Source organism: Plectropomus leopardus, chromosome 9, assembly GCF_026936395.1.
Source record: "Plectropomus leopardus strain MGB_pleo_1.0 chromosome 9, ASM2693639v1, whole genome shotgun sequence".
NCBI classification, from domain to species: domain Eukaryota; kingdom Metazoa; phylum Chordata; class Actinopteri; order Perciformes; family Serranidae; genus Plectropomus; species Plectropomus leopardus.
Genome location: NC_142184.1, coordinates 9327294 through 9346789, shown reverse-complemented (window position 1 = coordinate 9346789; position 19496 = coordinate 9327294). Strand labels below are relative to the sequence as shown.

Genomic DNA, 19496 nt, shown 5'->3' with positions numbered 1-19496 from the left:
ACAGATGCTCCACTAAAATAAAATAGGAAAAGCAGCTCTCTTAGCACTTGTCTTTAAGTTGTTTTCAAATTCAAAACCATGTTCAATGATCACCAGCCATCAGAGATGAAAACAGCCTGAAACCAGTACTGGCACCGGGTACCAAAGAGTTGAGGATGCTGCTGTCAGAGCGAAACATATTCATCCAGAACTAAAAATAAATTCAAAGAGATAAACAGCACTGAGCTAATGCCGTCTCTCTCTCTCTCTGTTTCGGACTTCAGAATGACATTATCTCACTCGTAAACACAATGAATCATCTACATCAACTACCTCAAACAAATATTCAGTATGGTCAGTAAATAAGATATATAAGATACTCCAAGTTTAGGAAAGAAAACTGGTATCAGATCATCACTTAGAGACATAAATCTTCTTTTTTTCATTTTGTACAACCTAAAATACTCTTTCTTGTTTCATGCCTTTGTGGGCCTGTTATTGCAACCCAATGCTTTTTAGAAACTTTTCTCATTGTCTTTTTTTTGTTAGTCCACAATGGAACAAAAATAATAATAAAATAAAATAAAAAAACTGCATTGTCAGATCTACTGAAGAGGGAAATTAAAAATACAAACTCTGTGAGGATTGAGTTTCATCCAAAAAAAAAATATATCCAAAGAGATTTTGACCCTGGATGCAAAATGCCGCCAACAAGCAGTGTGCCAAAGGAGGTTTTGATGTGCAAAAAGAGTCTAAGAGAATCAAACTAAACACACTCAGAGCTCTGCTGAGAAAACAGGAAGTCTTGCAGCTCCTCACTGGACAATGTGGTCTCATTTAATGACAGATGGATCAATAGCCTTCATGACTGAGATTGAGAGAAAATGTCAATCTGTCATCAGATGTCATGTTAATCTATGAACCTTGAACGGGGATGTTGAGGTGCAATTAATCACTGAATGTCAAACGGTGACATAAGGTGTTAAAATGTTTTTAAATCAATCTAAATAAAATAAAAAATGAAAATAATGAAATTAGATTTAATGTAACATTTTCTTATTTCAATATTAACATTTTGGGTAAATAATATAATTTTCAGATAATAGAGCAGACCTATTTAAAATTTTGAGTTCGGTCATTTGGACATATCTGAATGAGAACTATGGCTGCAGCTGAATATATTTTTGATTAATTGAGATTTAAATAAAGGTTGAATGAGTTAATGAATATTTTGGATCGACAAAGTTATAAATAGCCACATGTGACAGCAAGGCCAAAGGTTTCATTTCATCAGTGGAGGGGACACACATGAAACTGAGGGGTTTTGGGGGTCCGTCACCACATCATTTTGAGCATCAAACACTTAATTTCCTGCATTTTGGGTGATTTTTTTTTGCACCAAATTGTGGCCTTTCTGCATCAAATTATGATGTAAATGTTTTTTGTTAAAAAAAAAAGGACCTTTCATGTTTTTATAACAAATACACATCCCCCTGAAATCTACACCCATGTGTGACACATCAGAAAGCACAAGCTGAGTATTTTGCTTTCAGACCACCAAATAAATCAAGTTATTACAGCAAACTGAAAATGTTTTACTCATACATGTTAGAAAATGTCCTATAAAAAGTAAAATAAAATAAAATAAAACGACGAGGCTAAAGCCAACTTCACATGCAACGATGATGTCAGCGTGCAAACAATGCGCGAGAAGTCTATGTCTTTTCTGTTTTTTTAACCAAACTTTGGGCTCATACAGTCTGCTACTCGGGCAAAAAAAGTCATAAAACAGAAAATGCAACAAAGACTTCTGCCACGTAACAACCAACACAAATTACCGAGCAGCGATATTGCCCCGTACAGCAACGCTTCGTTACCAACCGGCCACACCAATAACTCCTGCTCGGGACAGCTCTGCAAAACTTAACCATGACCGTTTTACTTTCTCCCCCAGACATCTGAATTCAGCTCCAGCTCTCCTGCACACTCAGCACCACTTAAACATCCGTCAAAGCCCCGTGTGATCACAGCATGCAGAGAGTACAGTACCTTTGCTGTCTTCGCGCCTGTAAGTGAATGAGTTTGAGATGCTGAGTACAGTGAGGATGAATGGAGGCTGCGCTGCCTGGCAACCAGACAACCAATCAAATAATAGAAGACAAGAGATTTGACAACATGCACAACTCACCTGATGTAGGATCATTAATTTAGTCCCAGTGGTAAGCTGGGAGGTCTACAAGTATCGCCTAAATTTAATGCTTTTTAAAAATTTTAATTTTTATTTCTAAACAAAAACAATATTTCTAACTACTGTAGGTACTGCAGTGTAGTGGTTAGTAGGCTCATATATATGTGGCCCAGTGCAGAGTTTTTGTTTTTTGTAAGCTTGAGTTAGGTTAGTCTACATTTTTGCCAAAATGTTAAGTGCAATTCTAAAGTAAAAAAGAAAGTATTAAGATATCGTCAAGATCTGTAACATCAAAAATGTGGACTTCATGCAAAAACGCATGAAGCGTGACTCATTGTTACAAAAAGAGATTAAAACATAAAATGAAATTAAATAAAATATTTGTGGTTAAGACCTCACAAATTCAATATTAAGACCATACATAAGACTTTTAAGGCCTAATATGTATGAAATCGCAGGTTCTAAAAATGTCTTAAATTCAGACACCCTGTGCTAGGGTTGTACTCATTCTGTTCATAATAATTTTGTGGCAACTTTCTCCTCTTCAATTTTCCAAGTATTATATTAAAATGTGAAGAGTACAGTATAAGATGGTTAATAAGAAAATAAACACATAATTATGTTGCATTTTATTTATTTATTTGTTGTAATTGTGCGTTGGTAGCTCTATATTGACCTGTATTTTCAAATCCCTTTGATTCAGGCATCAACCAAAGTGTCTGTCAGTCTTTGATGGCATGCATTGTGAACAGCAGCTACATCTACAGCACCCTCTAGTGAATTCATTTAGGAAGTGGGTCACTGTGTAGAACAGGAATGCTTCGCCCCGTGGACGAAGTTGTGCGGCATCTTCTTGACTAAAAAGAATCCTTAGCTATTAAAAAAAATGTTTTCAAGGTCTAAAACATTACACAGTCACTGAGGAGAGCCCAGATCTCATCGTATGTGAGACATCTCCTCCAGAAAAGGAGTCTTCATGCAGCCTGTGCAGAGCTGGTCCATCCATAGAGGAGCCTCGTGCTGCAGAGGGGTACGGCGCGGGTAGAAAGTGTACGAGAGGTCGTAGTTTAAAAGACAGCTGAGGGAGGCCATGTAGATGTCTGAGAAACGAGACAGACGTCTGGAGAAGTAAGTGGGGTTGTGACACGTTCTGAAGATGCTGCCGAACTGAGGGTTGAACAAGTTCTTTGTCATCACCCTGCGACATGAAAGGATAAAGTATATGATGGTATGATTTTCAGCATGTAAGGATTCATATGTGTAGCAGTGGAAGTGGAGAATTTGAATTTATTAGCACACAAGATGTGATAAAAACAAGTAGATAATAACTAACATAGCAGGAATTGTGCAAAGACACCAACGACAACATAACAAACAAGCAAGTGGTTATAAAAATCATAAGTGGAACAGACACATACATATAAACACAGCTAATACATTAACTACACACATGTTTTTCATGTTAGACCTACATGAAAATAATGATGGAAAAGTTTTAATAAAGTGCATTTTAAAGCATTTTGTCCGTAATTATTCAGATAATTACCCGAGTAAAAGTCTTTATGCAACAAAGATAGCCAATTTCAAGTGAAAGTCTTACACAAATGTCCTTTAAGTTATATTAAATAAAAGTAATCATCATGTAGGCAGTTATGGTCTTTGTTAGTCTGATATTGTCATATTAGTTCTACACATTCATGAACATGTACGCAGCATTTTGTTGTGTACATGTTAATGTGGGGATGGGCAGCTTAATTATGGCATCATTCGGAAAAAATCTGATAATAAACTTTTAGTATATTATAATTTGATTGGACTGAGGGAACATTAGACTTCTGCATCTCCTCTTTGCTCTGTTTATCCAAAAGAGAACAAAAAAGAAAGTCTGACAATAAACAAAATATAACATCTACCAAAATCTGTTATTTTTTCCAGGTTTATGCCGACCCCAGATTTAATTATGTAGCTGCTCAATTTTAACTTCTAATATACAGTTAGGGAGTTTAATTTATAGTATAAAAGCATTATATGTTATATGCTCATTACGGGCTCTTAAAATCTTAACCTACAAAGTGACTATAGCTGTAAAGTAAATCTAGAGGAGCACAAGCATCGTATACTTGTACCACAAATCTAAAACACTCCAGTACAACAGTCTCAGAACTGTACTTGAGTTTGTTGCTTTTCATAAATATACCTAATATCAGCAGGGTCATTGGGTTCATTGGAGGTGCATGAGCTCGAGTAATGGACTGAGATAACAACACCCACCTGAGCTCTTCTCTCTCCTTCTGCCATTCCTGAAAAACCAGTTTACACTCTGGTTCCCGGTGTGTCTAAGATAATGACAAAACATAATTAGGAGATCAAGGTCTAAAAACTTGCCGAAGAAAGATCTGATTCTCTATTAAAACGTGAGAACAGAAACAGTTGGTATTCTTTGGTCTGAGCCACAGTGATAAAGTTGTTTTTACTTCTTTCAGTTTCCCACTGCTTAATTACAAGACAATCGTACCAGTTCAATTTAGAACCAATACGACAAACAGCTGGAAATAAATGTCAGTGCAGATTGTGGTTTGCTATCAGTTAATTCAGCAATTTGAGGCGCACCAAACACGAGTAACTGCTGGCTGTGAAATGTCAACATCTGTCTCTTTTACCCCTTAACACATTTTGGATTTAAATTGAGAAAGACTGAGATGTGTCAATGCTGTTATGTTGCGATCCCCTGCGTAAAAATGAAAGCTGCAATCCACCCCTGGAATTCATTTCTCACCTGCAGGCGTTCCATCAGGCCGGTCAAAGCTTGCAGCCAGGTGAGGCTCAGAGCATACCGGTCTGTGCTCACCACTTTGGTTTCCTGCTCCAGCTCAGGCACGATGGCGGCTGTACGCCAGCCGTGTCGTAACATCAGATCCTGCCACAAGTGAGATTGCTTTGGTCAAACTCCAGCTTGTACAGTGATGAATTGTAATATCCTGCACAGACCCATCGAGAATCTGTATCTCGAGCATTATGTGGTGTTTCTCCGTCAGTCTTTCAGAGCAGAAACACCAAATATACTCAACGGGAACATTTTTAGTCTCCAGGCGTCTTTAGTTTCACCCGTCCTACATGTCTTCATTTTATGAGAGAATCAGTGGCTTTTAGCTGGTTACAGCTGGGATGCTGCTGGTTTATAAATCACTTAATGACTTTGGGCCATCTGTTTGAAGAATATAAACCCAGCAGACTCCTTAGATCTGTAGGAAGTAGTCAGGTGATGGTGCCTGAAGTTAAAAGTAAATGGTTTTAGATGCTGCACACAGATGGAACCAAATAGCTCCCGAACATAAGCCATTTCAAAATCTAATTCAACAATTCGCTGCTTTCCTGTTCCTTTGACGGATCGGTTTTTCTATTGCACTTTTATTTCCCTTTACTGAATTTGGGGCATCACATATTCTTACCACACTGTATTTGTATTTCTACTCTATAAAATATATGAATTTGTCTGTTTGTTTTTTTAAATCTCACTTTATTCTGTTACATTTGATTTTATTTTGCTTTTGTTGTGTTTTAAATGCATCTTTAATGCATTTCTTCCCCTTGTGTAAAGCACTTTGAATTGTCTGTTAAAAGTGCAACAAAAATAAAATAAAATAAAAATTAGATTGTGTCTCATCGGCAAGTACTTCAAAATGATACATTAACAATAAACATGGAATACCTTCTGCACAGTAATCCATGCCATATCAGGAAGTCCACACTGACATCTAGTGATTGAAGTTTGCACTGTGCAGCCCCCTTTTAGTCCCACCCAAATTATTCACTGGAAATTTCAGAATTGTGCAATACAAGGAGAAAGTGGACATCTTGCTGTGTGGGAATCTCTGTCTGTGTTTCTTTGTGTTTGACAGGATCTGGACAATAATGATTACTGCTTAAAAATTATTATTATTATTATAAGAATTACTTCAAATCAAATTTACAGTTTAAAACTTTTAAGTTAATGTCATATAATCGTAATAATAATATAATAGATGAGGTGCATTAAATACAAATAAAAATCAACCCAATCACAGTACCAAGAGTTAGTCACAATGTGAATACTTAAAGTAATACTTCACCAAGAAAATCACCATTTTATGATGAAAAACTTTTTTCTTGCATGTTTCCATGGAATACGTTGAACATATTGATTGATTAGGGAAACAACAGCAAAACTATATCAAAACATGTTTACAAACTCTCACACTCATGCAGTACAACCCGAGTCTCATTTATGTCATGTATTTAGTACTTCCCAAAAACACGCATTTTCACTACAAAAGGTGTTAAATGTGGTCCCCCCCAATCTATCAATAAATTGATATGTTTGCTGTTTAATGTGGAGGAATGCAAGAAAATAGTTTTCTTTACAAATTCAAGGTAACATGGCATGACTAACTGATAAATAAATGGTCATTTTGTGGGTGAAGTATTCCTTTAACACAATAATTATCAGCGCTGGCATCGCAATGCTCTGACACTCACAGCCAAGTCACTGTAAAGATGGTCTCCGAAGTAAAGAACCTTTGAGCCTCTCCAGCCTGTCAGTCGGAGAAAGTCAAATAAGTTTCCCTGAAACAAAGAACACCACAAAAGGCCAGTCTGTTTATTTCATAGAGTCGCACAGACTTTAACAAGCAACAACGTGTCACATTTACAACGTGTAAGATCGAAGATGAAGTAGAGAAATAAACGTGTGGGGCAGTTCAAACACAAGGAAACATTTCTGAAAACTCAGACAGTAGCCTGAAGTAACACAGACCTGTTTGTAGATCTGTCCTTTATCCAAACTCTTTATCTTTTCCCAACGAAGATCCCCGTTACCATCCAAGCGCCTGAAGGGTCTGTAAAGCACCACACTTTTTATGACACTTCTGAACCAGATGATCAATGCTCTGTTCACCACTTTCTAAAAAACATTTACTTACTTGATACAATCAGTGAAGAAGTGAGGTTTGTCTGCCTGCACAATGACAACATCAAAGAAATCCCTCCAGTTTTTTCCCACCATGTGTGTCATTCCTTTATCCCTGCACACAAGAGAGAAAAAAATTGGAATAACAGACTGCAACAGAGCAGTTTACCGTCACTATGAGTCAGAGTGGCCTCATAGCGGACAGAGCCAACACTTACACGAAGCTGAAGGGACTGTTGGTAATGAGGAATAGTTTTTTCCCATCACTGACCAATCGATGCAAAACAGCATCAGTCTCTTCTCCTCTCAGAATGAACTTATCTGTGAAGAGAAGGGAGACAGCTCAGTGGCACAGACTGTAATCTTAGTGTTATTTTATGTGCTGTAATGTGCTGACTTTATGCAAAAATAGGGAAAGGATCTCTTACCAAGATCTTCCATGACCCATTTGTACATGAAGCCTTTGAGGTGGACCATGCCAATGGCCTCCTGTGGATTAAACAAGTGTTACACAGGATACGTTCACATCACAAGCAAATATGGCCCAAATCTTTGCTCTCATTTGGCATAAAGCTGATTTTTTCAGAGTACAGTGGGCACAAAAGTCAGATTTTTTTTTCAATCAGATGTGGGCCACTTCCATATATGGGCCTAAACATTCATATCAGATTAATGTGAGTTTTTTCATTAAGTTCATGGGTGTTTTTGGATCATACTTAAAAATGGTTCCAACAAATTTTTATGGACAAAATTTTCAAACCTTTCCATGACTTTTGAAGGACCCATAATAAAATATCCATGACCATTCACAGTGTGTAAAACGAGCATTGCTCCACCTCAGAAAAGCAGTTCCATATAAAGGAGTAGGGGGCCACGGCATAGGTTTGGAAACTTTAGGATTCATGACTGTACATGTTAATCGTATTATTTCAACATTATTTTTTTCTTATTCAAACACATCAGTTTCAAACACTATTGAAACATAATTATCGGTAGCTGGCATACATTGAGGCAGAGAGGAAACATGGGGAGAGAATGAAGAAATGCATGTCACTTAAGGCTACGTTACATCAACAACTAGCCTGCAGAAAATACATTTGTTGTTGTTACATTAAATGGAAAATTACATACAAATGATTACCATAGCAATTAATTTCATTACGCATTTAAAAAAAACCCTTCCCAAGGCATGGAGAACAATATTGTGAAATTCCATCACTTATCCAAGCTTTCCATGACTGTGGGAGCCCTGTGTCCTGTGCCGAAGCTGTTTGTGGGCACTACAGAAGGCTGCCATAGCTGCACCACTGCTGCGGTGGGCTGCCCCAGTTTCCAGACGCTTTCTTATGAGGATAACTTGCCAACATGCCTAACCGCCTTGTTGTGAGGCACCGACAGAAATATTGGAATGGAGCTCTGGAACAAAAACAGTTTTGGAGCAACTGTACTGCTGTGAAATCTTTCAAACTGTGGCCTCTCAACTGCTGACTACTCCTGCACCCACTGCACAGAACTACCAATAAGCTGCTAATAGAGCTTTAACTATGGCTGTGCCTTCTCACCTTCATGCCACTGTTCTAACGCAGGCATGTCCGACGTTTGGCTGGAGGCCAATCATGGCAAACAGACCGATTTTATCCCACAGCTTGTCTTTGAAAATGTACTCTGTGACCCATAATACAATATTGGTTAATCAAGCAACTTCACTTGGAATTTGTTGTTATTTACCTCACAACAGCAGTTCGATCATACAGTTTGGAGACATGCAGCAAGCAGGAACTACACAGACAGAGCTAATCTGTTTTTTTGGAAAGAGACTGTAAACAAGTAAACAGTTATCTAGTAGCAGACATTTCCTGTTAGGTAGCAGACAAGGCCACAGGAAAGAGGCCTAAAGTCGACAGTAAGGGCTGCCACTTTTAGGAGCGGTAGAAAAATAAATACTTTTCACTGAAAAAGTATTTGTAATTTGTATTATTACTTTTTTTAATGACTCATATGATGTGAGAACCAGCTGGCCGCCAAATATTTCCACATTATCTAATCTGGCGCCCATTCAAAAAAGATTGGACACGCTCGTTCTAACGGCTCATAATCTCGAAGCCTGAACAGTCTACAGCCTGTTATCCCAAAAACAAAGGCGCATTGCTCCGAAAATAGCTGCACACTCTCCCCAACAGAAGCACATGGTTAATCATTATGCAAATGAAGTAGCTCTGATGAAGTAATTCTGCATAATAACTGGCCACGTGCTTCTGTTTGGGAGAATGCTGGGCCCATCTGAACAATGGGCCGTCGCTGCCTCGACACATGATGAACTGTCACCCAACTTCCACCGCAAATCATTTGGAAGATGAACATTTGTGCTGCTGGGTCATTCATTTTTCCCCCCAAATGCCTGTGTCTCACAAAAGTGACATTTTTTGTTATTGTTCTAACGTGCATGTGTGTGATGTTATTGGTTGCATGTGAGGCATTTCAGGGTTGAGATCTTTTCCCGTTGATGTCATTTCAAACATAAATGTGAAAAAATCTCAATTGAGCATTAAGCTGTGCAATGTGAACGTAGAAATTTACACCAGATCTACAGATTTCATGGTAGGATCCAGCTAACTAACTGCTGAGGAATAGCTGTGAACTTGGGTATTTTTTTATTGTGTTTTGTAAGTGATGTTTTTTTGTGTAGTTTTGTGTTGTATTGTCTGTCTTGTGTCTTCCTTGTAACACTTTATATGATGTGCTACTGTGTGTATTATTCTGTCTTGTGTGTGTCTTTTCTTTTTCTCTTCTTCTTGTACAACTTTGTATTACGATGTCATTGTGCTGTGTATTTGTTCTGAGCTGCCGAGGGACTGCAAATTCGAATTAGCTCACAACTATAAATCTGGTAGGGTGCATTAAATGGTGACATTTATGTTTTAAACTGTACATGGTCCCCTTTCAATTTGATTAAATAAATAGAATAAATAGAAATGACCTGTTATATGTCATTGCTTAAGAATGTCATATGATTTTTTTATTATTATTTTTAATCCAAGCTGATATTGTACAGCAACCCTCTGTAACTGGAAACCCTGGCATCTCAGGACCAACAGGAAAAGCTGCCATTGTTCTTTGTTCTACCCATGAGAGACTATTGCAAACTTCTGCTGAGCTCAGCAGATTCCTGACGCTCCAGCTGAAGAACCGCAGTGAGTGAAAACAGTCAAACACACTGGGTCAGTATGCTTCTCAGTGTGAGCTGCAGGGTTAGGCTTCAGCTCTAAACAGAGAGTTATACTTAATACCGCAAAAGCCAGGGGCCGTACTCACCGAGACGTCCTTGAAAAGGTGAACTGGATCGTATTCAATGTCGTTGGTGATGAAGAAATCATTTGCAGCAGCCAAGAGAGTCATCTCAGGGATGGAGAAGATGTCCATGAACTGCTTCACCCTGGGTCCCTGTGAAAGAAAACACACTTAAAAGTGGTCAACAGATTATCAGCCTGGACGATTATAGGGTCCAATATTTGGCATTTCGTTGATTATCTGTATCAGCGTTTTTTTTTAATGATCAATGATAAAATTAGTTCACTAAAAAGTGCAAAGAAAGTGAACTTTTACTTTGCAAAACCTCAGGGAGATATTTTTATTTATTCATTTTTATTTTAATTTTTACTTGACTTTCTAAAAAACCTTGCTGGGAACTTTCTGTGCATGATGCTGGAAGTTTCAGTTTTGATTAAAGATTTGCTAAAGGCATTTGAATAAAGTTTTGTGTTGGAGTTTTCTTTATTCCAAGTTCTAAATATTGACAGAAAGGTCTTTATTGTAAATGCATATTGGTTACACATATTGGCAGTCAGTCTCACTAACTACTAATAATCAGTATCGGTATCGGCCCTGAAAAACCAATATCAGTCGACCCCTAATACTTAATGCTTGTAGTTTGGATGCAGTAAATGTAAATTTAACACTTCCTAATCACATTAGAAACTTTTTTTCCAACAACCACTGTGGTCACCCTGAAAACAAGAGTCCCCAAATGAGATTAGGCCCAACTATTTTGGAAAGGACTGTTTCAAGGAGATTTACAAGATGGAGAGGCATACTTTCTGCTGCAGGAAGCACTTAAAAGACCCGATGGACCGAAAACTATTTGAGCCTGATTCAAAACATCAAGAGTCCAAATTGCTCCTAATTAGCACACAAGTCAGGTTAAACTGTGTGACTGTCAGACTCAATAGAGATTTCTACTTTTCATGCTGGTTGAGTGCAGCTTCGAAAACTAAAAACAAATTATTTTGTTGGACACAAAGTTCTTGTGGTCAGCTTTTCAGGGACTGGAACACAGCCTTCCAGCTGATGCATGACGACAATGGAACAAATGAGATTACAAAATTCAGCATCAGAGACTTATGTAATGGTAAAGCCATGCAAAGCCAGACACTTGGAATATCTGCTCAGAATAACAGATGTAATCCTGGACTACATCCCTGTCTGAGAGTGGCCGGATGAGATTATACCAGATGTGTTGAGCCCACAAAGTTAAGAGGAGCTTTCACATCTGTACCAAACCAAACACGTGTTTCACAGAGAGCGAAATATCTGAACACGAAATGCAAAAACTGTTATATATGTGAGGTAGCTCTGTCCACACAACTGTTTCAAGTTAAAACATTTATCCAATGACTGGGCCTTGGTCACGAGATGTATCTGCATTGTTTAGTAACTCTGGGTTTGATGAGGTATTTCTTAATAATGAAAAAACATTTGTATGTTCAGAGATTCTGTACTTATTCAGTATAAAGAGCAGTGGGCTGGTGATATATGGACTAAACCAAAACTGGGAACATTTAGGATGACAGAATATGAATATGGTAATGAGAAATATGTTTTATACAATTCAACTAAAAAAACAAAGATCCTTATGTGTTTAGCTGAAATCTGGTATTTTACCATTGATGGTAAAAGAGATATTGATTTAGTATATATGAATGATGCACAAAGATTGAGGTGGTTATTGACCTATGAAACATATAGATTAGCTCATTATCTGGAGAAAGTATGAACAATGAGAAAATAAGGTCTTTATCAAGATAAATTGTATATTTGTAAAAAAAAAAAAAAAAAAATTCAATTATATACAATTCATTTATTGCAAGAGTATTGGTCATATGCTATTTTGTAACTTAATTTATTTTATGTACCTACTTTTCTTTTTTTGCTGATATCTGTAAAACCGGAAAATGAGACATGCTTTGAATTGTGATGATGTCTTGTAATCCCAAAATCTAACTAATTTACTACTGTACTATAACTAAAAGAAGAAATAAATCCTCTTACTTTTCCATAGAAGCCACTGTCCTGCTGCAGAGGGACATGGTAAGTCCCCCCATACAGCTGAAGGACCTCCTCATCTGGCACTGGGCTCAGTCCCCTGGGAACATCAAACATAAATAATTACACTAGAGTTAAAACACACAAACAACATTATCGGACAAAACAAACAGATGATGTTGCCTTCAGCAGCACGGATGTGAAAAAATAAACTAAAAGAAACAAATTGCTACTAGAAGGGTAAGTTCTGTGTTTTTCAAACTCGACCCTATTTTCCCATGTTTTTGTGTCTAAGTGGTTAATGGGATCGACACTTTCTGCAGTTTTAGTATTGAGCGAGAGGGCTTCTGGTTAACCAGACTGCAATGTTACCAGGCAGGGATTATTTGCATAGTCAGTTTATGTCCCCTAAAAGTGCTTATTTTTGTCACCAACAGGCTCAGATTGTTATTCAAAGTGTCTGACAATTTATGGAAAATATCCCAACAGATCTTTTTTTTCTTTTTTAAAGAGTAAGATCATTTTTTGTTAAACCAGACACAGTGTAGAAATCACCAATCACTCCATTGAAATTACCTATAATTTTAGCATGTATAGAGTCAGCATAGTTTCACATCTAACTCAGGCTCAGATTATTATTCTAGGCATTTGACAGTATTATGGAAAATATCCCTGCAGAGATACCCTTTTTTGTTAAAGAGTAAGATCATTTTCTATTTAATTAAAAACAGCCCTAAAACGCCACCACTAAACGCGCCAGACTCCATTTAAACTCCATTTAAGCAGAGCTATCAGTTTTTCACATCTAACTGGATAAATTAAGTGTTTATTTTAACAGAACCAGAGTTGGTAATTGATGGAAAAGTGGAGAGACAAACCAAAAGGTTTTTTGTGTGGTTTCTTTTGTTTTTAACTGTCTTTGGATGAGGTGTGTTTCATGATGATAAAATTACATTCTATTTAAATATAGTGTGGTGTGTTTGGTGATAGTGATTTCCAGGCTGTTTCTGGTTAAACGATAATGATTGTTCTACTTCTATCTCTGTAGGGATCTTTTCTTTAATATTGTCTGACACTTTAACTAATTATCTGAGCCTGGCAGTGGCCAAAAAAAAAAAAACTTTTACTTGATGTAAATTGATGATGCAAACATGCCCCGAATGGACACACTGCAGCCATTTCCTTTTTCAACACTGGACCAAAATATTTGTTCCCATTAGCTAAGAAGAAAAAAACATGAGAAAAATGGGGTCCAGGCTGAAAAATACAGAGCTTATTCTTTAAGAATCACTCAAAACAGCATCATCCTCTCACCGATACACTGTTCCCGGCTGAATGTAATGGAAGGCATCTATCTTCATCAGAAGACCCTACAGAGGAGGGAAAGAGTTTCAAATAATTATCTGTATGGGAAAATATAAATATTCTGCAATGGGAAATTTGTGATTTAAAAGAGTTTACCTTTTGAATGTCATAGTGTAGACCCCGAGCAGCGAAGTTGGGGATGTAATCATATTTGTGGATGCCTTCAGGGTACTGTAAAGCAGGAAGTAAAAAATGAATAAATGGAGCTGATTCTAAAAGCAGAAGTAATACCAATATACTGATGCAACAGCGGAAAAACACACTTTAAAGTGTTCTATTAGGAAGTCTCGCGCTGTGTTGTAGATCATTGTGTTGAGCGCATCTGAGTACAGAGCCAGCGTGTAGTCATAGTCAAAGCCGTAAATGTCCACTTCGGCCAGGTTGACCTCGTTGTTGGCGTAGATGGTGGAGGAGTTGAGGAGGTTACACGCACCAGGTGGGATCAGGTCTGAGAGCAGACGGGAAAGATTTCGTTCTGATTAAATGGGTCAAATGCAGTTTAAATCAGACAGAAATCAATGACTGAGCGAGATAAGATAACAAAATGCAGGTCACTGTTTTTATTTGAAATGGGGTGGGATTAGACCAAAACATAAAAACAAAATGCGTGGTATTCTCTTGGATTATACAACCTGCTGATTACACACTTCTGCAGAGAGAGAAGCAGTAATTCCACCGCTGATTTCAATCTAGTGATGTTGGCAAGCTCATCGGACATTGCGTAATGTGTGCTTCAAGGATGTCAACTGACTCTTCACAGAGCTAAGTCCATCCCAAAAAAGAAAACATTTAACCCTTATAAAATAAAGAGTATTTCGTTTAATTTATCGCTGAATTGGTCTATAACATTTATTCATTAAAGTTTAAAGTAAAGGTTCATTTCTATATCAGTTTCGTTTTGTTATCCACTCACTGTTGCTTACTTTGATAACAGTCACGCTGCTAACACATGGGCACAGATTAAACAAACAGTTTACAATCTGAGACAGCCTCTCATGCCCTGGCAGGAAAATGAGCACAGCACTATAAGAGAAAGTGGGCCATGACCTTATGTCCTGGGATAGTTCAATAAGGGCTGCAGCTGTGCAGCAAAAGATGTATACAACTACCCAGGAGCTACTTTGCCTCCAGCCATCTTGCTCAGCCACATTAAAAAAAAATAGACCTAAGAAAGTACTGAAGAAATGTACATTGATAATATAAAAAAAAATGTTACATGCAGGATTCCTGCAGCTTAATGCAAGGTAGATTTAAGATTTTTTAAGATTGTTTTAATGCCACTCAGAATTAAATTTAAGACCAATTTTCCAATAACGAAAATTGAAGACGGATAATTCTATTTTGCCCAAATTTTATTGTAACATAAAACATAACTTTTTTTGTCAGTGAAAACTTTAGACTATCTACATCAAATGTTGGGAAAACAGTCCTTTTTGAGAGTGAATAGTGGGGCCAAAAAAGTTTTTTAAGTGCACTAACTGACTTTAAAAAATATCAGTAATGTCTGTCAAATACTGTCATCTATATATTTATGTATTTTTTAAATATTTTTTATATAAAGAAATAAAATTAGTAAACAAAGCCAGACAAAATGTGGTCAATTTTTTCTTTTGACTGTCCTGTGATGTTGGTCAGTGGTCACTAAAGCCCCTCTGGTTCTAACACAGAAAAATTGCATCTTATTCTGTACATACAGAATCATCTTACAGCTAGATTTTATCAAAAATACTGATCAGTTTATAAATTAAGATGCATTATTATAAATCAAACAACCCAACAGCATAAACTGAAGTGTTGTTTGCATGTTGATGCAACAGTAATAAAAAAATCATTATAGCAAATAAACAAATGAAACTTGACTGCTTTTACTGTTAATATATTAAGTACATTTTGCTTGTTCAATTTTACTTAAGTAAGCCTTTAAAGGCAGTACATTTAGTTGTAATTGAATGTTTTTACAAAGTTTTGTTACTTTTCTTTGCATTTGCTTGAATGATATCAATATATATCTTAATATGTTTTTCCAACTGTAATAACACACTATAAGTAGGACTGGGACACTCAGACAGAATAACAAACACAATGAAAAGTACAATATTTTGATAAGTTTGCAATAGTATGGAAAATAAACAAACAATTTAGCACAGAGTTTGATCACATTTTAGCATTTTATATTTAGCATGCTACATTTTGCTCTATTTTGATCAACATTACTGGACTCTAATAGTTAGTTGTTATGCAAATAAAGCTGTCCTCAAATAAAGGTCAAATGTAGATTACATAATACTAAATTAGTGGTCTCCCATACCCTACAAAAAACAGTAGAGCTGGGACACTTGGACGGAATAACAAACACTATGAAAAGTTAAATATTTTGATAATTTTTAAATAATATATGGAAAATAAACAAAGCAAATAAACAAAAGATCTACAAATCATAAATTTATATGTTTTAAAGCTCAAAATATTCTACTACATCAAAATAACACCAAAAGTAGTGCTGGGACACTTGGACAGAATCACAAGCACAATGAAAAGTACAATATTTTGATAATTTTGCAATAGTATATGAAAAAACAAACAAACTGAAATTAAACAAATGGTCTGCCATACCATAAATAAGAATTTGACTGTTTAAAATCCTCTACTACATCAAAATAACATGACATTTTAAGCTAGTTAGCTTTTCTTTTTCTTTTTCTTTTTTTGTTGTTATTAGGACCAAAAAGAGGAACTTTGGAAGCCTGTTTGGAAACTTTTGTTTGTTTGTTTGTTTTATTTAAAGCAGCATACAGTTATTTAAACGGTTTCCTAAAATGTTTGGCATTATTAAGCAGCATTATCGTGCCATCTGTCTACTTTGACAGAGGATGAAAAACAATCCCCGAGTGAACAAACTGTCCTAACGGCTGACCGCTGGGGGTTAACCGCTGATATTTTAGGGTTAAACTGAGGACAAATTTGGGGAAACCTGTGCATACTTACCGTGGACCAGCCGCTTGGTGTCATTGTACCGAGCCCACAGGTAGGACGTCTGGTTTACCGGAGCTGCCGTGGAGGTGTAAGACCGTCTCCTGACACCGGTCACACCGGGAGCACCCACGGGCTCCTTGGGTCGCTTCTTCTCCCCGGTGGCGCATCTGTGAGGGGGGTCGTCGGCTGATGGTTGCACGTACGACACGTCTCCATTAGCGTCAGAGCTGCAACTTTGTTTTTCTGTGTTTTCGCTGCCCCGCTTTGTTCCTGCAGACAGCCTGCATGTTGTAGAAAGTCTGTTCACTTTCGGGGATCGTGCAAGAGGAGGAATCCCTTGTCCCCTTGTCCACAGTGTGCGTGTCAATGCTGTACCTGCCGCCTTGAAAGACATTGTTTACTGTGCAAATGTAAACGCGTCTAAAAATACAAAACTGCTACCGATGCAAGCTGGCACAAGCAGGCAGATGAAAACAATCCCTTTGCCCTCAGTGCAGCGCCATGCCCCGGAAACACGCCTCTGTTTAAAGGGGAGGAGCGGGAGTCCCTGCAGCAGATCTGTCTGATCATAGCAAACAAATTCACATGGGACAACATCTTTTTATGTAACTTTTGAAAAGAGGGCATTCCTTTGTGCACAGAGGAATAATATCTTATCCCATATTAGTTTTATTTTATTTAGTAGAGCTAAAGAAGAGGAAGTATTGTGATCCTCAAGTAAAAGTAAAGTGTTGAAATAATTACAAGCAAAATTTTAAAAATGTAATTTAATAGTGTGTAAGGGACTTTCTAATTTTCCTTGAGCCTTCCTGAGTGACTGGGGAAAAATGCACAACCCTTCCTCCACCATGAATAACAATATTTCACAGTTGATATTTAAAATAAATACAAAACACAATTATTTAAAGTCGAAAATCTCTCCCCAAACCTAATAAAAAACATAATGCCCTCCCCAGTGACTAAAAAATAGAAAGGACTTTAACACCAGTGACATGTTTAGGACTTGAAACTTAAAGTTTAGGACTTTGGACTTGACTCAGGACTTGTCTTGATTTGACATGGGACTTGAATGCAGAGTTTACTTACTTGTGACTTACATGACAATGACTTGGTTCCACATCTGGTATTAGTCTCTGAAAGTTAAGTAAAATGTGGCATGAAATAAAGTAGAAATACTCAAGTAAAAATGAAAGTACTTAAATTCAGTATTTGAGTAAATGCACTTAATTACCTTCCATGACTGTGAAAGACGACTATAGGTGAACTAGATTAAAAAAATGGCCTTAGACCGAGGCTCCAACAGTTAAGAGTCTGCTGTAAATTGAATATGTTGCTCCATGTTCACAGAAATAATCCACCACAGATTAAGGATTTTGATGGTCTGTCTCCAAATCGTTTTGAAGAACTCAGAACTCATTATGGGCTTTAATCTGTGTTGTACACGTCCTAGATTAGAGGTTCAGTATCTACGTAAAACAGTTGGTAAATTTTTTTGAATTTTGAATTTTTTTGTTTCGATTAGCACTGGTGCCTGTGTTTTTCAACAGATTAGATCATCTACAGTGGATTTTTTTTAATTTCTCAAGTCACAAAGGAACATTTACGCAAGGTTGATCATGTCTGGACAACCCCAGGTTGTTGGGTCAATCAAGGGCTGTCTTTGCACGTTACAGTCGGCCTGAGACGGAAACTCTGATATTAGTCAAGCTGCTCAGCTGAGTCACCTCTTTGACTCCTGACTCAACGGAAGTTTATTTAAAATGTAGAGCAAAACTGATTATGCAGCTTGGATGACTGGTGATGTTGACTTTCTCTCATTTCATTCCCTGATAGTTTAAAAAAAAATCTTTTAAACGAGTGCTTTTACCGTCACAGACCATATGCTCTATTTAGCAGAAACTTTACCAGAAAACAATAGTAACCTGCTGTATAACCCCAGAAAATAAACTATAAGCATGTCAATATTCCAAAAGTGTTGAACTGAAAAGGCCACAATTCACATACAGTGTTGGCTTGTTTTTATTCTTCATGACAAAAGTGGTTCACAGGTCATTTAAAGGAAACTGCATACACAAAAAAAAGTTGAGGACCATCAAATGTGTTATGCAGAGTGTCGTCCTCAATTTACACAGAACGCAGACCACATAAATACAGTTAAAATATTATACAACAATGGTAATTAAATTATACACACATCTGCGGAGTGAATTAAATAGATTAAGAAATCCATTTACAACCTTCGAAGCAACTGGACACAATGGCAAAGAATTTTCACTTTTTAGCTAACGAATTCAACCTTCTATCTATGATGTTTTTGACATTATGCCCTTGATTTTCTGCATTCATTATTCATTAGTATTACTAATGTGTTCATACAAGGCATGCCGGCTAAAAAGTGAAAATATTTTGACCAAAATGAGACATAGCTTTATTCAGTGCGAACACTGCTCGATGAGTTTCCTCAAAAGTAAATAAAACATACCTTCAAAAAAAAAAAAAAAAAAATCACAACTACAGTGTTGAGTAGTAGCCTCTATTTAGAAAATGTGATGTAGTCTAAAAACAACATACAAGATCAAAACCAAGGCACTAAAAATAAAATCAGCAGGACGTGGCCTCTTCTACTAAACCACAGGACAGTTGAGTTTAAAAAAAAAAGAAAGATGTCAACATTTTGTTTGCATTCAGTTCTCATTTTTTCAAACAGCCGTTTCCAAATGTGGTCTT

At 37.0% G+C, this 19496-nt stretch overlaps 1 protein-coding gene across 1 annotated transcript; it reads right to left on the bottom strand.

Moving 5' to 3' along the window:
• Positions 1-2784: 2784 nt before the first annotated feature.
• Positions 2785-17272, bottom strand: nt5dc2 (5'-nucleotidase domain containing 2). The gene is made up of 14 exons (XM_042492269.2): positions 16782-17272; positions 14060-14244; positions 13893-13967; positions 13746-13801; positions 12438-12531; positions 10425-10553; positions 7541-7601; positions 7331-7433; positions 7126-7227; positions 6960-7041; positions 6683-6769; positions 4944-5084; positions 4439-4503; positions 2785-3365 (listed from the first exon to the last, which is right to left on the bottom strand). The coding sequence occupies exons 1-14, from the start codon at positions 17161-17163 to the stop codon at positions 3104-3106; spliced, it is 1824 nt and encodes a 607-aa protein (XP_042348203.2). The 5' UTR covers positions 17164-17272; the 3' UTR covers positions 2785-3103.
• Between the last annotated feature and the right edge of the window lie 2224 nt (positions 17273-19496).

Excerpts from the sequence above, each read along its gene's own strand:
- nt5dc2 (XM_042492269.2), bottom strand. The coding sequence starts at position 17,163 with ATGTCTTTCAAGGCGGCAGGTACAGCATTGACACGCACACTGTGGACA. Across the intron at positions 14,245-16,781 it reads CACCAAGCGGCTGGTCCACG|ACCTGATCCCACCTGGTGCG; the intron begins GTAAGTATGCAC and ends GTCTGCTCTCAG. Across the intron at positions 7,228-7,330 it reads AACAGTCCCTTCAGCTTCGT|GGATAAAGGAATGACACACA; the intron begins GTAAGTGTTGGC and ends TCTTGTGTGCAG.